The following is a 19530-nucleotide window of genomic DNA, read 5'->3' on the forward strand; positions in this document are numbered from 1 at the left end:
TATAAAACTAATTATTATTATTATTATCTTTATTTATACCCTGCCCTTTTTCCAAAACTGGAACTCAGGGCGGCTTACAACTAAAAATGGGTACATATAATTTGGACATATAAAAATCTACATTTAAAATAGAATTAAACTCATTACAGCATTAAAACAATAAAACATCACCTAAGAATACCTAAAACCAATTTAAGAATAATGTAATCAAACAGTAAAACAATACGGGATACCTCTAGAAGTCTTGTCTTAAACAACTTCTATTCCGAAAGCCTGCTGGAATAAATAAGTTTTCACTTGTTGATGAAAGGACAGTAAAGAGGGGGCCATTCTTGCCTCCCTCGGAAGGGAGTTCCAAACCCTACGGGCAGCCGCTGAAAAGGCCCTATCTCGCGTCCCCACCTATCGCACTTGTGACGGTGGTGGGACTGAGAGGAGGGCCTCTCCCGAAGATCTCAGGGGCCCGGGTAGGCTCATATAGGGAGACACGGTCTGACAAATAGCCTGGGCCTAAGCCGTGTAGGTCAAAACCAGCACTAGAGGCCCCAGGGCAGAGGCTGAATCACGTATGTATCACGTACATATATACGGAGAGAGAATGTTTTGTTTTTGATGATGACGAATGTATTTGTTCGTCATTGTATGTCACTCTGCTGCTCGCCCACCCATGTTGTGTGGAGAGGTTTAGCTCCCACATCTTGCTTTCTGTAAATCTTAAAAGCAAGGTCCAGATTCAGCCCTGCTTGCCTATCGCTAGGACAGCTTTACAAAGACGATTAGAAAGTTCATGGTGGGTAAGGCTGTCAATGGCTACTAGCCACGATGGATGTGTTCCCCCTCCACTGTCAGAGGCAGTAAATGCCTCTGAATGCCAGTTGCCGGAGGGTTGCAGTTGCCTCCAGGTCCTGTTTGCCAGCTTCCCGTTGGGGCATTTGGGTGGCCATTGTGAGAACAGGATGCAGGACTAGAGGGCCCCCCTTTGGCTGCTGTTCCAGCTGCTGCAGGGTTCTTCTGATGTTCCAACGTTTTGTGCAGTTTACATTTTTAAATACGCATAAGAGATAGGGCAAGGTTTTCAAAGTGAGTTTTGCTGATGCCAGCAGTGCGAGTTGAACGGTGCTCCGTGGTATCAAGTTGGCTCTGCACAGCTCATCGCGTGCCATGTAGCTCATCTTGTCAGTATTTAATGCGGCCAGGAGCTGCGCTTTAAAAGGAGTTGGCACAAGCAGCCTTTGTGGTTTCTGAGCCAGGCCGGTGGGAGAATGTATTGGCGCCCTGATGCTTTCACACGTGAGTCTCTTCTTCCCTCGCTGCCCCCAAGCATTCTGAAAATTGCTGGCTTGGAAGCAACATGAAAAGTGGGTGAGACATGAGTTGCTGCCAGTATCTCTTTTAAATCCCTGGAGGCATGTGTGTAAATAGAAGGCATTTTTAAAGATGTAAGCAATAAGTGGAGGAAATGAGAGGTCGGCAGTGCTGTGTCTATCCTGATAGTTGTTTCGGAGACGGACGGATGGACTTCTTAAAATGCCGTGCGTTTAAACTGCTTATTTTTCTCATTCCCCAAAAGTTGCTTAGCAGCCCAGCCTCACAAGCTGCATTGTACTGACTCTGACTCTGCGTCCACCTGGCATTGAACATTCTGACTGGCAAGCGGCTCTCCAGAGAGAGGCACCATTAGGGAAGGCCTGCCTGGCTGTTTAACTGCAGATGCACGGGCACCGGGACGGTCAGTTTACTTTATGGATAATTGATTTGTCCCAGACTATGGCCTGAAGGCACATGAGGCCAGCACTCTGCTCCCGAGAGGCCTTTGCCCTGTCTAGCTCAGGGTTGTCTGCACTGACTGGCAGCAGCTCTCTGGGGTTTCACGCAGGGAATCTTTCTCAGATGTCCCTGGAGATGTGGGGAATTGAAAACAAAGTGAAAGAGAGCAGATGAAGAAGCTGAACCGTAGAACTGTAATAATAATAACAGTATTTTTAAAAAAGTCTTGGAAGGTTTTTCAGGGAAAAGGCCATCACTAACGGAAAGAGCATCTGCCTTGCAGAAAGAAGCCCCCCAATGGTAGCTCCAAATAGGGCTGGGAGAGCCTCCCTGCCTGGAAGCCTGGTGAGCTGCTGCCAGTCAGTGGAGACAGTACTGAGCTAGATGGACCAAGAGTCTGACTCTCTATAAGGCAGCTTCCTGTGTGCATGGGGCCCGAAGATGGGAGCTTCTCTGGGGTTGCGCATTCCACAAATCACTAACCACTGCCAGTCTCACATCGCACAGACAGGGACAACGTATCTGGAACGCGCGTGTACCTGTGCATGTGGTCGAGCTTCGGGGGCGGTTAAGAGCGTGGCGTGCAGTGCAACACTCACCTCTGATCGGTTGGCAGTGTGAAGCTTTTGGACTGGCCAACTGTTCTTCTGCTGTTGTCTGGGCAAAATATTTATTGAATTTATATCCCGCTGTTCTTCCCGGAGGAGCCCAGGGCCGCAACCGAAACAAAACAGTTTAACAAGAAAAAGAGAAGCATACGATAAACAACTAAAAACATTCCAAAACAACAATTGCAGTGAAAAGCATTCTGAACACAGCTAAAAACATTGTAAAACACAGTTAAGAATATTCTGGAACACAGTTAAAAAACAGTCTTCCATTGGTGATCTCTGGGTTGCCAGGAACCTTCAGCCATCAAGTGCCTGCCTAGGTAATTCTCTCCCCCCCCTCCCTCCGGTCACACACCTGATAAGAGCTTCTTCACGTCCCTAACCTGATTCTCAAGAATGTAAGAGTATTGGGCTTGGAGCGGGGGGGGGGGATAGGGAACCTCTGAGCCCACCAGAGAGTCTGATTTGGTTAGCGAGGCTATTTCCCCTTAAAACCATGCCCACCTGTCAATCAGCTGATATCACTGGGTGACGGCGGGGTTTAATCCCGCTGGGGGCAGAACTCTCCCCCCATTCCCGCAGTTGGACTTTGACCGGAGTGGAAGGGAGCTGTCATGGCATCAGAAGAGTGGCATGTGGGTGGCCCCTGCCCACGTGCCAAAATTGGTCTGCCGGGCAGGGGGTAGATAAAGATTTGCTCTGTCGAGCTGGAAAAGTCTCCCCACCCAGGGCTAGGACCTGAGAGACCAGGGTTCAGATCCCCCCCTCCCCCAGCCGTGAAGCTCACTGGGTAATCTCGGGGCAATTGCAATCTCTCAGCTTGGCCTACTTCGCAGGGTGGTTGTGAGGATAATTTGGGGAGACAGGGAGAACTGTTTACACCACCTCGGAGGAAAGGCAGATAGTGTAAATGCAGTAAGCAGATACTAAGTGGTAAGCAGTAGCTAGCTCTGCTATTCAGCAGTAGAGGTGTGGCAGATCATGGCAATTTCAGGTTGGAGAGGAGGGTGCAGGAACCTTGTACGCCAACCTTGAGCTCCTTGGAGGAAAGTTGCATGCTGTAATCATCATCATCGCCACCATGAGAAGCCTGGTTCATGTAAACCACTCTTTGCCAACCTGGAGCCCTCCAGATGTGTGGGGCCGGGCCGGCCAAGGCTGATGGGAGTTGTAGTCCAAAGCATATGGAAGAGCCCCAGATTGGCAAAGGTGAAGTCTTGAGTGGAGCGAGAGAAGCAAGGCTGGTGGGTAGGGTCCAGTCCTAAAATGGTTGGCTTCCCTGGCCGGACAGCATCACCCAATAGCTGGAGTTAAATTAGCTGCTGTTGAAGGTTTTGTGTTTTCCCCGCCAGGCCATCTGTCAGCTGGCCTAGGAGATAAATGCCCGCTTAATGCTCCCGCAAATAGCCAACAGAGGGATTCCTTTTCCTTTTTGTCCTCCCGCAAATCGGATTTCACCATTGCACATTTGAAGCGCAAGCCTGCACGAGGTTCCTTTGGGTAGTCTCTGCCCTCCTCCTCCCCTGCCAGCCTCTAATTTCACCTCCCAGTTTTATTTTGTTTTGTTTTTAATCTGTGGGCTTTCTTCCATTCTCCCCCTTCCAACCTGGGCTGCAAGGCAAAGCCGCTTGTGGTAATTATTGCAAAACTGGAGCTAATCTGTGGCTCTGGAGTTTTGACAGTGTGCAGAAAAGAGATTAGCCAGTGCAGTTTCCCTGGAACCTCTGCTCTCTCTGTGTGTGTATGTGTTAAAGGTTGGGAACCTCTGCGCTCTCTCTCTCTCTCTCTCTCTGTCTCTCTGTGTGTGTGTGTGTGTGTGTGTGTGAGAGAGAGAGAGAGAATAGGGTTGGGTTCCCACCTCTGACCACCATAGTGGATAGTTGTGGGGCTCATGTAACTGAGGTCTTGTTTCGGACCTCCCACGTAACACATAATCTGCCAAATTCAGCTCCCAAGCAATCTGTCTCTACATTTAAAAACAAAATTACTCAAGTTCCTGGTCCGTATGAAGGAAGCCTTTCAGAGTCAATGGGATTGTTGAATAAGGTTTTCATCGACCACATGCATGGCTAGGCTGCCCTGAGCGGTGGAAGCCAACCAAGGCTGAGAGATAGACTTTTTTTTTTTTAAAGAAGTGTCCTTGAGTATCCTATTTGCACCTAAAATCTGGATTTGTTAAAACTGGATTTCTAAAATTGCACCTGCAATCCGAAGTGGTGGAATCTAGATTTCTAAAAACTCCCAGATTCTTGCTGAGGTGCTAGAGGTGTGTCTGGTCTGTACGGGGAGAAATTTCTCACATGGCTGCACACCCCACCATAAGGTGGGGAGGGAGGGAGGCCGAGTTGGAACTTTTCTCCTTGACACCCCAGTTTGAAAAATGTCGGAAGAGCCCCACAGCAGCTGCATCAGGGCCAAGGTGGTGGTGGTGGGGTGCGTCGATCCACCATCCTGTCCTCACAGTGGCCAGCCAGATGCCCATTATGGGAAGAAGACCGCAAGCAGGACCTGACCGCAAGAGCAACTCTCCCCTCTTGCGGTTCCCAGCAACTGGCATTCAGAGGCATTTATTGCTTCCAACAAGACGTAGCCATCGCTTCTGTGGAGTGATCTCCCCCCCCCCCAGGCAATGCGTAGAAGGCCGCTGGAGGGTTTCTTTGTGCTTGCTCTGTGGCAGACCCCACTGTACGCGATGGGACATACTCTGGAAGCCAAGTTCCCTCTGTGAGGGGCAGGTGAGGGGTCACTCTCCCCTCTCCTGTTGGCCCTGCCCCGCCGCTGGTGCCAGGGCCCGCGTTTGGCTTCCCAAGGCAATCCCCCTGATGTTGCCTTTCTCCTTCTCTCCTCAGGACTGGCTCTGAAGAAGGCTGTGCTAACAGAGGTGAGTCCAGGTCCTTCTCTTCTGCTCTGACCTCTCCGTAAGCCTCGAGATCAGCTGCGTCGGGTCCTCCCTGTGTCCTGAGGCTCCAGGTGGCGCAAAACGCTGAGGCTAGGCTGTTGATGGGGACAGACTATCGCCAGCACATCACTCCAGTGCTCGAGAGCTTGCCCTAGCTGCCCATATGCTACCAGGCCAGAGTCAAGGTTCTAGTATTAATGTAACCTTAACAACCTGGGTCCAGGTTACCTTAAGGACCGCCTGATCCCTTCTGTCCCAGCCCGATCACTGAGATCTTTGGGGAGTCTCTGTTAGTGGTCTTCCGTGGCTTGGATGCACAGTTCGTATCCGCCATATGTTCAGTATCGTGGGCCCGGTTTTATGGAACCCTTCCAGTTGTGGTCAGACAGGCCATTTGGGGGGGGGGGGAGGTGCAGGGTGCAGATTGTTCTGTCTACCTGTACAGTTGTTCGCATTGGTGAAAGAACGCTTCCCTTTGGAGGAGATTCCCGGGCACGCTGCTGGAGTGGCACAGGGGCCTGCTGTTTGAAATCAACCAGGTGGCTGCTAGTCCCAGAGGCTTTTCCACTGGCCTTAGAGATGTGAAGGCCCAGGGGGAAAAAACACCTGGAAAAATCAGGGAGGAATATATCCCCCCTTTTTTCTGGAAAATTGTGCGGGGGGAAACAGAAATAACACACACACCCCTCAAATCTCTGGTTATTTCTGGGCCTTCACAACTCTAACTGGCCCCTCTCTCCTGCATCTGCAGAAGGCAACAGAAAACAAACTCTCAATTTATTTAGGAAGGTGTTTTAAGTCACTGGATGCCGCCTTTTCTTTGCTCGTTCACTCATTTCAGCGGCCCCTGCCTTTCTTTCCTGCTTTCACTTAACCGCTTGGCGTGTTGCAGCTCTTGGGGTACTGTTAATAGGGTGGTGCTTAATGATTCTTAGATGCTCTGAGGGCCCAGTGGGCAACGAGCGCAGGATATGAAAGGCTGGAAATAACATGGATTACACTCAAACCCAGGCAGGACCATCTAGGTAGCGCTCTGTTTCCTGGGGAGCGTGCTTGGTGTCCTGGAGCCCCTTGCCTTACACCGGGCTGTGGAACCCTTTAGCCCTCCAGACGCTGCTGTTTTGCAACTCCCATCATCCCTCACCCTTGGCCCCAGGAGGGCTGCCGGGAACTGGGAGTCCAACAGCATCGGGAAGGTCAAAGTTTCCCCAGCCTGTTTTAATACATTCCCCAGGGACAACGTTCCCCAGCCTGATGCCCTTCAGATGTTTTGGACTACAACTCCTAGCAGGCCTAGTGCTTTGCATGGTAGGCTAGTTTCTACACACACTCGCACACCCCTCTCAGCCCTCCCTCCAGGCCAGCGGGAGGCATGATCAGAGTTCGAAGATGCATCCCAGCCAGGGAAAAGCCCTCGAGGAGGGTGTGAAGCAGAGCCAGCAAGGGCTGTGGCCTGGGGAGAGGTCCAAGGGCCAGAAGTGGAGGCCTGGAGGGCCGCATTTGATCTCACGTTCCCTATCGCTGGCTTGCAACCTTCCTGTGCCCAATCTGCTTCACCCTACGTAGCCCCCTCCAGTCTCTCTCTTCCGATTTGTGTTCTTTTTGTACCTGCCTTTGGCTCACCTCGAAATCCTTCCCTTCTCAGGCACCGTTGTTGACAGGGCAGCCGGGGGCTGGCCAGGGCAAAAAGATTGGCCACCGAGGGGTTGACGCTTCGGGGGAAACGACATACAAGAAGGTAGATTCTCCCGGCGGATGGATCCGGAAGGCAGGCCAGAAGTAGTTGCAGCCTCTTCCGCCCCCCCAACTCTCCCCCAATCCTTGATGCCCTCCTTTTCCTCCACTTTCACCCCAGGGGTGTGGGATGTGGCACGCCTTGCTTGCGGGAAATCATGGCATATAACCCTTCCCTCCTGCCTGACTCTGTCCTCAGACCACCTCGTCGACGCTTAAGGGGGCCATCCAGCTTGGTATTGGCTACACAGTAGGGAACCTGAGCTCCAAGCCCGAGAGAGACGTCTTGATGCAAGATTTCTATGTGGTGGAGAGCATCTTCTTCCCCAGGTACTGTTGCCGCCCCCACCATTGCCGCCGGTTAGTCAGGGAGACTGCGCAGACCAGTTCAGCCGTTAGCTCTTGGCCAGACGCACGGACGGATGTGCGTACGCCGACTTCCCTCTTTCAGGGGAGGCAGGGGTAGGGGTGTCATCGCTGGAGCGAGCTGAGGGCCACGTTTTATTTATTTATTTATTTGCAGATTTATATCCCGCTCTAGTTCAGAAATTCCAAATTCAGAGCAGTAAACAAGTAAATAAGTCACTAGTACAGAATCATACAAAATATAACAATTATTGCTAAAAAATCAGAAGTGTTTCCCTTTAAAAATTAAAAGCTTGATAAAATAAAAAAGTTTTGGTCTGACGACAGAAGTCCATAAGAGAGGGGGAAAGCCGTATCTCAAGTGGTAGATTATTCCAAAAGGTAGGTGCTGCGACAGAAAAAGCTTGTTTTCTGGTGGCTATTTAGCGGATGGTGAAAGTTGAAGGGACCCTAAGGGTATGATCAACAATTGGTCTCATGGGCCGATGGGATTTAAATTTAAAGAGACGATTCGCCAAATATGTTGGTGCTAATCCATGTAGAGCTTTGAAAGGTAAAACCAGTCACTTAAACTGGTGCCGAAATTCTATGGGGAGCCAATGTAGCTGATATAGAAGAGGTGTGGTATGGGCCCGAGGGCCAGTTCTTGTGATCATCCTTGCCGCTGCTCTTTGTACCAACTTAAGCGGTCGAAGCGATCTAGCGTTCCCTCACGGGCAACTTTCCAGGGGGCCGGGGGAAAAGTAGGTTGAGATCCTAACCTTTGAACAGCAAGCTACACTTCACCTGCGCAAAAATTGGAGGTTTCTACGCACACTATAGCAACGCTCAATTTCCCCCAGGCAAAAGTGCTTGAGGAGGGGGCGAAGCAGATCCCCATGCCTGTGTTAGAGAACCAGACTGAGGCCACATCTGCACTGTACGTGTAAAGCAGTGTCATACCACTTTAAACAGTTGGGTCTTCCTCTGCCAAAGAATCCTGGGTGCTGAGAGGAGATCCCCTCTTGATCTCCTAACAAGTTTCAGCAACCTGAGCAAACTACAGTTCCCAGGATTCTTTGGAGGAAGCCATGACTCTTTAAAGTGATATGGACCTGCTTTAAATGTATGGTGCAGGTGAGGACTAAGGACTGCAGGACTGGGCTTTGGATCCTTCCACTTGGCTGTGAAGCTCACTGGGTGATTTGGGGCAGCCTCTAAGCCTCTGGTTCCCGTGGAGATAAAACGGGGAGTGGAGGGTGGGGCACTGTGTATACCGCCTTGAGCTCCTTGGAGGAGAGACAGGCTGTTAAATGATAAAATAGGAGCTAGCTCTGCCCTTTGACAGTAGACGCACTACAGGTAATGACTTCAGGCGTAGAGGGGAGCGTTTTAACCTCTGTGTCCCTGTACTTCCGCCAACGCAGCGAAGGCAGTAATCTCACTCCGGCGCACCACTTCCCTGACTTCAGGTTCAAAACATACGCGCCCGTCGCTTTCCGGTACTTCCGAGAGCTCTTCGGCATCCGCCCCGATGATTATTTGGTGAGAACAGCTTCTCTTCCCCGCTCCAGATTAAAAGGGGGGAGAAAACCACCACCACCAGGCTTGTCGGGGGAGAGGGTCAGGGCATGTCCGTCCAAGCTGTGTCCGGATTGCAGCGGACCAGACCCTTCTGTTTCGCTGGGCACAAGGAGAGGGCCCATCTGCCGTGTGACTCCCAGCTCCACCCACCACATTCTTGAATGTCTTATTACGTCCTCTCTCCCCCCCCCCCCCCCGTCCCACCAACTGCTCAGTATTCCTTGTGCAACGAGCCCCTGATAGAGCTGTCCAACCCCGGGGCCAGCGGCTCACTCTTCTACGTCACCAGCGATGACGAGTTTATCATCAAGACAGTGATGCACAAAGAGGCCGAATTCCTCCAGAAGCTCCTTCCGGGCTACTATATGGTGCGTACTGGGAAAGCCGCCTCTCCGGGCCGTTGCTGGTTCGCGGCAGACGCTGGGGAATAATTTGGAAATGCAGGCGTGCCGTGCGGCATTTTAGCTTAGAGGAATTGGCGGGTAAGAGGGGACTTGATAGAAGCCTATAAAACGATGCATGGTGCGGAGAACGTGGAGAGAGAAAAGTGTTTCTCCCTCTCGCATAACACTGGAACTCGGGGACATCCGCTGAAGCTGAATGTTGGGAGATTCAGCACAGGCAAAAGGAAGGACTTCTTCACGTAGTGCAGAGTTAAACTCTTTAAACGAGTTTAAATTTTGTATACTGTGTTTTTAAATGTGTTGTATATTGTTTTAAAATGCAAGTCGCCCAGAGACCACTAGGTATGAGGCGACTAACAAATTAGATGATGGTGATGATGATAAAGAGGGTGTTCTTATGACCCCAGTACCTCAAGGACCCACATCTCCCCATATGAACTTGCCTGGACCCTGCATTCATCATCTGAGACCCATCTCCATGTGCCCCCTCTGAGGGTGGTGCCATGAGAACAGGGCCTTTTTGGTGATGGCTTCTTGTTTGCAGAATGCTCTCCCCAGGGAAGCACATTTGCACTATGATACAATTTCTAACAGTCATAGCTTCCCCCCAAGGATTCTGGGGATGGTAGTTTGTTAAAGGTGTTGAGAGGAGTTAAGAGATCCCTCTTACTACAAGCTACAATTCCCGGGGAAGCGGGACTGACTGTTAAAACCACTCTGGGAACTGTCGCTCTTGGAGTGGAATAGGGGGTCTCCTAACACCTCTCAGCACCCTGGACAAACTGTGGTTCCCACGATTCTTTGAGGGGAAGCCGTGACTGGTAAATAGCACTTTAAGCGTATAGCGTAGGTGTGGCCTAAGCCACATAAGGCTTTGTAGGTGAAAACCAGCACTTTGAATGGAGCCTGGAAACAAATTGGCAGTCAGGTCCTGCTTGCGGGCTTCCCATGGGGCACCTAGTTGGCCACCGTGAGAACAGCGTGCTGGACTAGTTGGGCCCCCGTTGGCCTGATCCAGCAGCCAGGCTCTTCAGTACAGCCAGGCCAGGATGGGGGTTCTGTGCTCAGGTCACTCTGCTCCTCATTTAATTTCTTTATTTTTTAAAAAACAAATCTCCTTCTAGAACTTGAACCAGAATCCCCGGACGCTGCTGCCCAAGTTCTACGGCCTCTACTGCGTCCAGTCCGGAGGCAAAAACATCCGGGTCGTGGTGATGAACAACATCCTCCCCCGGGTGGTGAAGATGCACCTGAAGTATGACCTGAAGGGTTCGACCTACAAGCGCCGGGCCTCCAAGAAAGAGAAGGACAAATCGAGCCCCACTTACAAGGACCTGGACTTCATGCAGGACCTGCCCGACGGGATCATGCTGGACACGGACACCTTCAACGCTCTGGTGAAGACCCTGCAGAGGGACTGCTTGGTAGGTCTCTGGGAGGGGAGGGAGAAGGACAGCCCAAACAGGACCACCGTTCCTTATTTACTGTGTGGGGCTGAACGGGGCCCTATAGGCCCCATTCTCAAGACCTCCCGGCAAAGGCCACGCCCCTCACTGGCCTTGCTGTGGACCCTCTTCGCGTTGGAATTGGCCGAGAACTTGGCGTGAGCTGTGATACCGGCCTCCTGGCTGCTTCGACGGAGGCTAGAGAGATGTTGCCGGTAATGGCGGGCGTTAGAAGCCTCTGACCTTGTTGTGGCTTGTGCAAAGCAGGGGCGGTGGAGCCGTTTTCAGCCCGGGGGCCGCGTTTCCTTCTGGGGCACCCTTCCAAGGGCCACATGGAGCGGCTCAATTAAAATTTACCTTTGTACAGTGGTTTAGTAGCTGCGTGCGCTGGCATGCCTTGTCTCGGCACGCCCATTTGTGCAAGCAGGAGGTGTTGCCAGAATTCAAGTGCACGTTCCAGTCAATCAAAAAACACTCCAGGAGGGGTCAAAGCAGGACCAGTGAGGGGGGTGGCCCATAAAGCCCTCCGGGGGCCAGGTAGATGTGAGTGTAGGGCCGCATTTGGCCCTCAGACCTGAGGTTTCTACCCCTGGTGGGAAGGTAAGAGTCGCATCCATTACTGCACCCGCTTTTTGCCTCTGGCTCCACCCACCCCTGACGTGCCATTCTTGGAAGTAGATTTAGGAGGGATTTTTTGAGATATATATTGATATAGATATAGATATGTTACTGGTTCTACCAGTGCCGCCTGCAACAAGCTAAGCGGAAAGCACATCAAGCAAATTCTTGTCATGACCATCTTCCATCTGTGGGAGGCTGTGTGGATCCAGAATTGGCCTCCACAGTCACTTACGGACCCACTGTTAAAGACCTTATGTTGGAAGACAATCTTACTTGGCCATGAATGATTGCCAGTGAATGAATGAATGAATTTTGAAATTGTTTTCAAGGAGCTTTGGTACTGTGAGCCTCCCCTGGGTTCCCACTTGAGGGAGGATTGCTGGGTTATGAATGTGTTTTTTGATTCCTCTGTGATTCTGTTAGAATGGTGCTTTTTATTTCTTCTGTGCACCACTGAGGGTTTTGTCCTAAAAAGATTTTGCTTAGAAACATTTGAAATAAACAAATACAGGGTCGTGGCCAGGGTGAGATGAGGACCGGAGGTTTCATACAGAGCTGCCTGTTGATGCGCTTAAATCCATCACGCTTTCCGTTCTCACCGAGGCCTCAGGCAGAGGCCTTTACCATTAGCTGTTGCTTGACCCTGGAGGTGTCAAGAGAATAGCTTGCAGAGCTTGTGCTCCGCTGCTGAGCTGTGGCCCTTTCCTTAAAAAATAAAACAGGTTTCCAGTCTTCATGAGCTGATTTCAGCTGGAACATAGGAAGCTTCCTTGTACCGAGTCAGACTGTTGGGTCCATCTAGATCAGTATCATCCACACTGACTGGCAGCAGCTTTTCAGGATTTCATACCGCAGGGTCTCTTTCCCCAGCCCTTCCTGAAGATGCCGGTGGCGAGTGAACCAGGGGCATTCTGCTGCTGAGCTTGCACACGCACACACCCCGGTCTTGTATGCTTAACTTGTGGAGCACAACTTGATTCGTGCTCTTGGTTAGCGCCCCATTTCCCCCCCCCCCAGGTGCTCGAAAGCTTCAAAATCATGGACTACAGCTTGCTCCTGGGGGTGCACAACATGGACCAGCAAGAGCGGGAGCGGCAGGCGGACGGCGCCCAGAGCACATCGGACGAGAAGCGCCCCGTGGGACAAAAGGCCCTGTACTCCACCGCCATGGAGTCGATCCAGGGCGGGGCCGCCCGAGGGGAGCCCATCGACACAGATGACACGTAAGCGGGATGGTATCTTCCGACTTTGCCCCTCTTGCTTGCAGGAGCTCTTAGAGCAGCTTCAGGGCTCTGAGCTGTGCAGGCAGAGACGCCCGCCTCAAAGGGTGCTCGCGGGCTATGCTATCTGAGGAAGGGGGGAGTGTCTTTTTGGCGCCTGTTGGAAGACTTTCCTCTTTCAACATCAGCACAGCACAGATCGCGGGGCGAGGCTTGTCCCAAACGTTTAAGCAAGGATTTGAGCCATCCCCAATACAGACCTAACCTCTGTTCTCTCTCTCTTTTCCCCCCTTCCCCCTCTTCAGGATGGGAGGCATTCCAGCCGTGAACGGCAAAGGAGAACGGCTTCTTCTCCATGTCGGCATCATTGACATCCTCCAGTCCTACAGGTAGGCGCCATCTGTCTCTCTCTGCCGCTTCTGGTCTCCCAACTTAAGAAGGTATACAGACCTGCCTCCTTGAGTTCTCTCTCTCTCTCCCTTTCTCTCAACATGTGGCCCTCCAGTTGTTGCTGGTCTGCAACTCCTGTCAAGGCCTTATACAGATTGGGACCAGGATTATCTCAACGATTGTCTCATTCCTTACTTATTTTATTTAACAAAATTTATATACCGCTTGATTGTAAAAACAAACAACCCTTGTAATCGGTTTAGAAAAGGTACTGAAATTATGGATAAAACAGTTAAAGACAAGTAATTGAAGAAATTTTTAAAACAAAGCAGCAACAGGCTAAAAAGATTGGCTGAATAGGCTTGCCTAAACAAAAAGGTTGTAAGCAGGCGTCAAAATGAATACAGCGAAGGCGCCTGCCTGATGTCACACTAAAAGCGCCACAGTAAAAGAACGATTTCTCACAAGTGTGGAACGAGTATCACGTGGCACGTGTTAAGTGCCTGTTCTACAGACCAAAGTGCTTGGGCAGACACACGTGGGGTAAGGCAGCCCCGTGGTCATTATACACTCAACCCATCCCTGCGCTTTGTGGGAGAGGTATGTTCCACGCAATGCCTGGACCAGTGTGGTGCAGTCTTTTCGGCGCCTCTTGGAAGGCTTTCCTCTTTCAGCGTGCCTTCTAAATTGAATTTTTTTAATCCTAGTCTGTATCTGATTTTATTTGAAATTGGTTTCCATTGTCTGGTGAAATCGCTTTGAGATGCTTTGAGATTTGTGAACAAAACAATAATAGCAACAGTAGGAATCCCTGACTTTTGGCCATGCTGGCTGCCCGGATTTGGAGGCCTGTAGCATTTAGAGGGCCAGATTGTCCCCCATCTCTGCTTTACTTATTATTATGGTTGTTGTTATAAATTTATATCCCACCCTTTGAGAGCCAGCATGGTGTAGTGGTTAAGGTGCTGGGCTATGACCTGGGAGACCAGGGTTCGAATCCCCACACCGCCACAAAGCTCACTGGGTGACCTTGGGCCAGTCACTGCCTCTCAGCCTCAGAGGGAGGCAATGGGAAACCATCTCTGAATACCTCTTACCATGAAAAACCCTGTTCATAGGGTCGCCATAAGTCAGGAGTTACGTGAAGGCAGTCCATTTCCATGCCACCCTTTCTCCAAAAAAGGAGCACAGGGCAGCATAGCCTTGCCAACCTTTCCACTTCTATCCCATCCGTTCCTTGCTTGATTGAGGAGAGGCAGGGAATTTAATAATAGACTCATGGAGTTGGAGGGTCCCTCAAAGGTCATCTAGTCTTGCCTTCTTCTTCTTACAGACTGGGGATGTTGTAACAGTCCATTTCCTGCCATTCAGCCTCTAACAACCTCCAGCAAAGGAGAGCTCCCCACATGCCAAGACAGCCTGTTCTGCTGCCAAACTCGCTTGTGCTGTCGGGTCTTCATAATGTCTACCCCAGGGATAGCTAATCTGGTGTCCTCCAGATGTTGTTGAACTCCCAGCAGCCAGCATGGCCCGGCTGGATTATGGAGATTGGAATTCAGCACCATCTAGAGGGAGCCACGTTGGCAGTGCCTGTTCCAAATCACCCTCTTTGTAACTTGGAACGCATCGGTTTAGACTGAGGCTGATGGGAGTTGTGGTCCAACAACATCTGGTGGCCCACTAGTTGGGAAAGGCTGGTTTAGACCCTACCTTTTGGAGCCACAGGAGACAAATTTGCTCGGTCCTGTGTCTGACAGCCCTTTAAATACCCTTTAAATATCCGAAGGTGGCTGACATACTGCCTCGCAGTCACAAACAAATGATCCGTTTGGCTTGGCACAATTTTATTTGTTGAATGTATAACCCGCCCTTCAACCCAAAGGTGCCAGGGCGGTTTTATGTGTAAAACGTATTTACAGTACATTTTGTTTCTGCATCTCTTTCTCTCTTTCCCTTCCCCACTCCTCTCTTCCCTTACAATCCAGGCTCATCAAGAAGCTAGAGCACACGTGGAAGGCGCTCGTCCACGACGGGGTGAGTTTCAGCCGACCAGGATGCAGAGCAAATGGAACTGCTTTAAACAGCGGTGCAACTGCGTTCTTTGAGGCTGTTTGATCCTTCCCTCTCTCTCTCTCTCTCTCTCTCTCTCTCTCTCTCTCTCTCTCTCTGTGTGTGTGTGTGTGTGTGTGTGTGTGTGTGTGTGTGTGTGTGTGTGTGTGGTCACACATTTGGATCTCTTGTTTGCAGGTGAGTGGGCTCCCTGATGATGTAGGGACACGCATGCACTCCAGAACGGCCAGGACGTTTGCGCAGAGGGAGAATAGGTCCATTTGGATGCCACCATCCCAAGCCATGGCTTAGAAAGCCGGCCACAAGCATCTCCCCGTTGCTTCTCTTGTGTGCTGGCTCTGGTGCTGTATCTCCGATTTAAATTAAACCACAGTTCTTTGTGAAGCCCGCCACAGGAAACGCTGGTTTTCAGGTCGACTTATTAACCAGCATTTTTAAACCACAGTTTGATCCTCGGTTAAGACTGAGCTTTGAATAATCAGGTGAAATAATACTTATAGAAGCAAGCGACTGGAAGGCAGGAGATAGTTTTTGATCCATTTGCCTCTCGGTTGGCTTGTGAATAACGATTAGGGAAATGTAAAGCAGGTATAGAAATGATTTGAATGAATGATTTAAATAAATAATTGTCCTACGGTGGTAAGAGAATAGCTCATGGCGAAATCAGGAAGCTGAATCACAAGCTCAATCAAGCAGGCACCAGAACTGCAGCACCCCCCCCCTTGAGTTCTTATTTATAGCTTTGCAACAGTGAAGCTGGATTGTGGCAACCCGGTTTCTTATCAGCTGCGGCTTGTCAGTGTTCTGCCTTGAAGGCCCAGCTGGGAGTTTCTGACATCTCACGTTCCCCTTCCCCTTCTCTGTTCCCCTCTCTGTTTTGTTTTTCCCTCCCTAGGACACAGTGTCAGTCCACAGGCCCAGCTTCTACGCAGAAAGGTTCTTCAAGTTCATGACCAACACTGTGTTCAGAAAGAGTACCTGTAAGTGTGTAGGTTTCTGTCTGCCTGCTGGGTTTTTTTTTTTAAGACCGGAAAGAAACAAGCTGTGCGAACAGAAATAGTTTTTATTTATTTATTTACTTGTTTGTTCGTTTATTATTTGATTTATACCCCGCCCTTCCTCCTAGCAGGAGCCCAGGGTGGCAAACAAAAGCACTAAAAACACTTTAAAACACCATAAAGCAAGACTTTAAAATACATGAAAGCAAAACATCTTTAAAAACATCTTTTTAAAAAAAGCTTTCAAGACACCTTTAAAAAGGAAAAGGTTAAAAACATACTGTTTTTTAAAAAAAGGTTTAAAAACATATTAAAAAGCAATTCCAACACAGACGCAGACTGGGATAAGGTCTCTACTTAAAAGGCTTGTTGAAAGAGGAAGGTCTTCAGTAGCAGACTGGGATAAGGTCTCTACTTAAAAGGCTTGTTGAAAGAGGAAGGTCTTCAGTAGGTGCCGAAAAGATAACAGAGATGGCGCATGTCTAACATTTAAGGGGAGGGAATTTCACTGGGTAGGTGCTGCCATACTTCCCCCCCCGTTTGGGACCATGAGGACTAGGAGATTGCTTAGCTTGTATTTATTATTACTTACATCACTTTTTTTCCTCAGGGACTTCAAGGGTGTGTTATGTTATGGTTTATTTCTATGCCGCCTTTTCGCCAAAAAGGCCCCCAAGGCTGCTTGCAAAAAAATGTAAAATACTAGTCAGAAATGAACAATACAATTTACAAAAATTTAAGACAACAAAATCTTAACTTTTTGAAAAAACAGCAGCAGCAAATAAAAACCAGATACATTCACCTTCCTGGGAGAGGCCAGTCCCCAGAAAGATGTCAGAAAGAGCAGGGTTGAGGGGACAAGGCAGGCGGAGAAGTTTGCCCCTGATGGTTCCAGTGTGGCCTCACCCTTGCAGCAGTACCTCTCAGTGTATATGGTGTGGCGGTGTACGTTATTCTTCCCCCTACCCCCCCCACTTCATCCTTGCAACAGCCCTGTAAGGTAGATGAGGCTGTGAGAGAGGAAGAGAGAGAGTGCGAACGGCCCAGGGCCACCGCAGTGGAGCTTCTTGGCTGAGTGGTGGATCGGAACCTGGGCCTTCCCAGGCCTAGCCTAACTGTAGAAGTTGTATATACCTCCAGGGCTCTATGTGTGGTCCTCAGGACTCTTCTCCACCCCCCACCGGCTCTGCTTTGCACCCTCCTTGCAGGTGTTTTTGCCTGGCCGGGATGTGTTCTTGAACCCCCGAACCTGCCTCTCGCTCACCTGGGCAGAGGCCAGAGAGGCATGCCTGCAGTAACTACCCTGCTGTAGATGAGTAAAATTTACCACGGTTGCCCCACCCACGTTTGCCTCTGAACCCGCCCGCTGCTGGTTGCCCAGATGGGAATGCGGCCCTCGGGCTGGAAAAAGGTCTAAGCCAGGAGTTGGATCTTGCACACTCACACACACTCAACGTACCTCCACCTTCCCTTCTGAACGTTGAACCAGCCCACTGTTGTTGTTGCTTCCCATCACGCCTGCAGCTCTGAGAGTGTCTCCTTCGAAGAAAGGGCGGAGTGGACTGCTGGCCGTCAAGGCCTCCGGCCCCATGGCCTCCTTTTCAGCAAGCCAGATCCCCTCGGAGAAGGACGAAGGCCAGTACGATCTCCGGGGCACCAGGAGTTACCCCACTCTAGACGACGAAGGTAACGCGCGTCACCCTCTCCTGCGCCCGCCTCCTCCGCCTCATTTCCCTCCCTCCCCCTTAGAGGTCGACCCCCGCTCAAGCACTCCCTGTCCTCCTCTTAGTTCCAGTTGCGTCTCTCGAAAGACCAGCGCCATCCCAAAATTATTCTTCTTCTTTGCTATTACTATTTTTCCCCTTCAATCTCTCGCTGTGCAGGTGCTAAAGCGAACCACAGCAAGGGGGAAGGTAAGGATCGTGATTTGTCCCTCAATTAGCCGGTAAAAAATGTTGTGCCGGGATGAGTTGAGTTGCCTCTGCTTTTAGCCGTAGGTGATAGATGTATCATTTTTCAGGGTTTGGGTTTTTTTTAAAGAAAATATTCCTTTTGAAGGCAAGGCAAATGGGCACATTTGGAGTTTTGAGGAAGTGTTGTGGAAGCCGGCCACATAATGGCTGCTGCAGGGGGCAGGGCAGCATGCATTCCACAAAACAGGTATTTACCAAGACCTCATTGGAAAATGTGTTGCCACACACAATCTCCGCTTTCCCTGTCCCCCTCTGTTAGCAGAAATAGACCTTTTCATGTCTTCCACATTTTGTGAGCCCTCACCATGAGGGCTAGGAGATTGCTTCACTTTTTAAAAATGAAATGAGAAGCAGCTTGCATTCCCTAGTTGTGTAACAAGACCTGTGCCACGCCAGAAATCTTGGCCCTACTCCGAAAATTTTGCCATAGATCCGAAGAAAAACGTCTGGTTCTTTGCTGCCTCTGATGGGCCGGGGTGTATGTGCGCATGCGCAGTTTGCATTCAGCCAGGCTTGTTCAAACGTTAGTAAGGCAACAGAGAACCACACTTGCTGCCGTGACTTCGTGCAAGGTGATTTTCCCAGTTCCTAAAATGAGTTAGTTTGTGTGGACCACACCACAGCAGGGGCCACTCAACTCCACACAGAACAGCTTCTTGCCCCTGACAAGAATGATTTCTTCTCTAGAACTGCACTTCCCAGTCTTGTGGACAACTTGAAAATTGCTGACCACTGAGTTATTTTTCTGCCTGTTGCAGCAATTGCTAGACGCAGCACGATGGTTTCAAACTGCCCTTTTTAATTGCTCCTTTTATTTCTCCTCTTGCATTACGATTGGCACGCCATAGAATCCAAATAGCAATGTAATAAAGTAAAATAAAAGAAAAATGCAGTTAAAAATCCAGCAGCGGTATTTATCGTGGGCATGCCGCGGAGCACCTGAATGAAGCTTGCAGACTGCCCGTGGCCCATGGACTTTTGGGAAACCCCTGCTCTAGAACTCGGGGTGGGTGTGCTGTCGCTCTCCCCTGAATAGGATCCGTCTTTCCCTCTTGTGTCAGAGAGTGGCATTGTCTGTGTGGCCAGCCCCCTGCGTACATGGAACACTTAACACGCCTTTGCCTTTGTGCTCGTGTCAGCGAACACGCGACAGCTTCAACGCCCCTCTTTCTCTCCGTTGTGGGCCCCACAGGTCGGCCAGATCTTCTTCCGTGCACCCCTCCGTCGTTTGAAGAAGCCACCACCGCTTCCATCGCCACCACGCTCTCATCCACCTCGCTCTCTGTCCCCGAAAGGTCCCCTTCCGAGTCCTCGGAGCAACCTCGGTACAGGTAAGAGCAGCCAAGCGCGTCTCAACACCCTGGGTTGTGTCCGGCTATGTTCTACTGGGAGCACATCCTTGGGAATGAATGGGCCTGAGTTAGCCATGCCCATGAATTCCAAAGGGTCTGCTCTGAGCATGACCAGCG

General features: G+C 50.4%; 1 protein-coding gene across 12 annotated transcripts in view; it reads left to right on the forward strand.

The window, feature by feature from the left end:
- PIP5K1C (phosphatidylinositol-4-phosphate 5-kinase type 1 gamma) overlaps nucleotides 1-19530 on the forward strand; it is a 55191-nt gene that overhangs the window by 3421 nt on the left and 32240 nt on the right. For all 12 annotated transcript variants that reach the window (XM_061600486.1, XM_061600487.1, XM_061600488.1 and 9 more), the window contains exons 2-13: nucleotides 5228-5259; nucleotides 6923-7015; nucleotides 7211-7341; nucleotides 8784-8901; nucleotides 9156-9308; nucleotides 10469-10768; nucleotides 12428-12633; nucleotides 12936-13019; nucleotides 15006-15054; nucleotides 15986-16070; nucleotides 17613-17774; nucleotides 19254-19392. In XM_061600486.1, the coding sequence (XP_061456470.1) occupies nucleotides 5228-5259; nucleotides 6923-7015; nucleotides 7211-7341; nucleotides 8784-8901; nucleotides 9156-9308; nucleotides 10469-10768; nucleotides 12428-12633; nucleotides 12936-13019; nucleotides 15006-15054; nucleotides 15986-16070; nucleotides 17613-17774; nucleotides 19254-19392 (1552 nt within the window). The remainder of the gene's footprint in view (nucleotides 1-5227; nucleotides 5260-6922; nucleotides 7016-7210; nucleotides 7342-8783; nucleotides 8902-9155; nucleotides 9309-10468; nucleotides 10769-12427; nucleotides 12634-12935; nucleotides 13020-15005; nucleotides 15055-15985; nucleotides 16071-17612; nucleotides 17775-19253; nucleotides 19393-19530) is intronic.

The sequence above is a fragment of the Rhineura floridana genome, chromosome 18 (assembly GCF_030035675.1).
Source record: "Rhineura floridana isolate rRhiFlo1 chromosome 18, rRhiFlo1.hap2, whole genome shotgun sequence".
Taxonomy (NCBI): domain Eukaryota; kingdom Metazoa; phylum Chordata; class Lepidosauria; order Squamata; family Rhineuridae; genus Rhineura; species Rhineura floridana.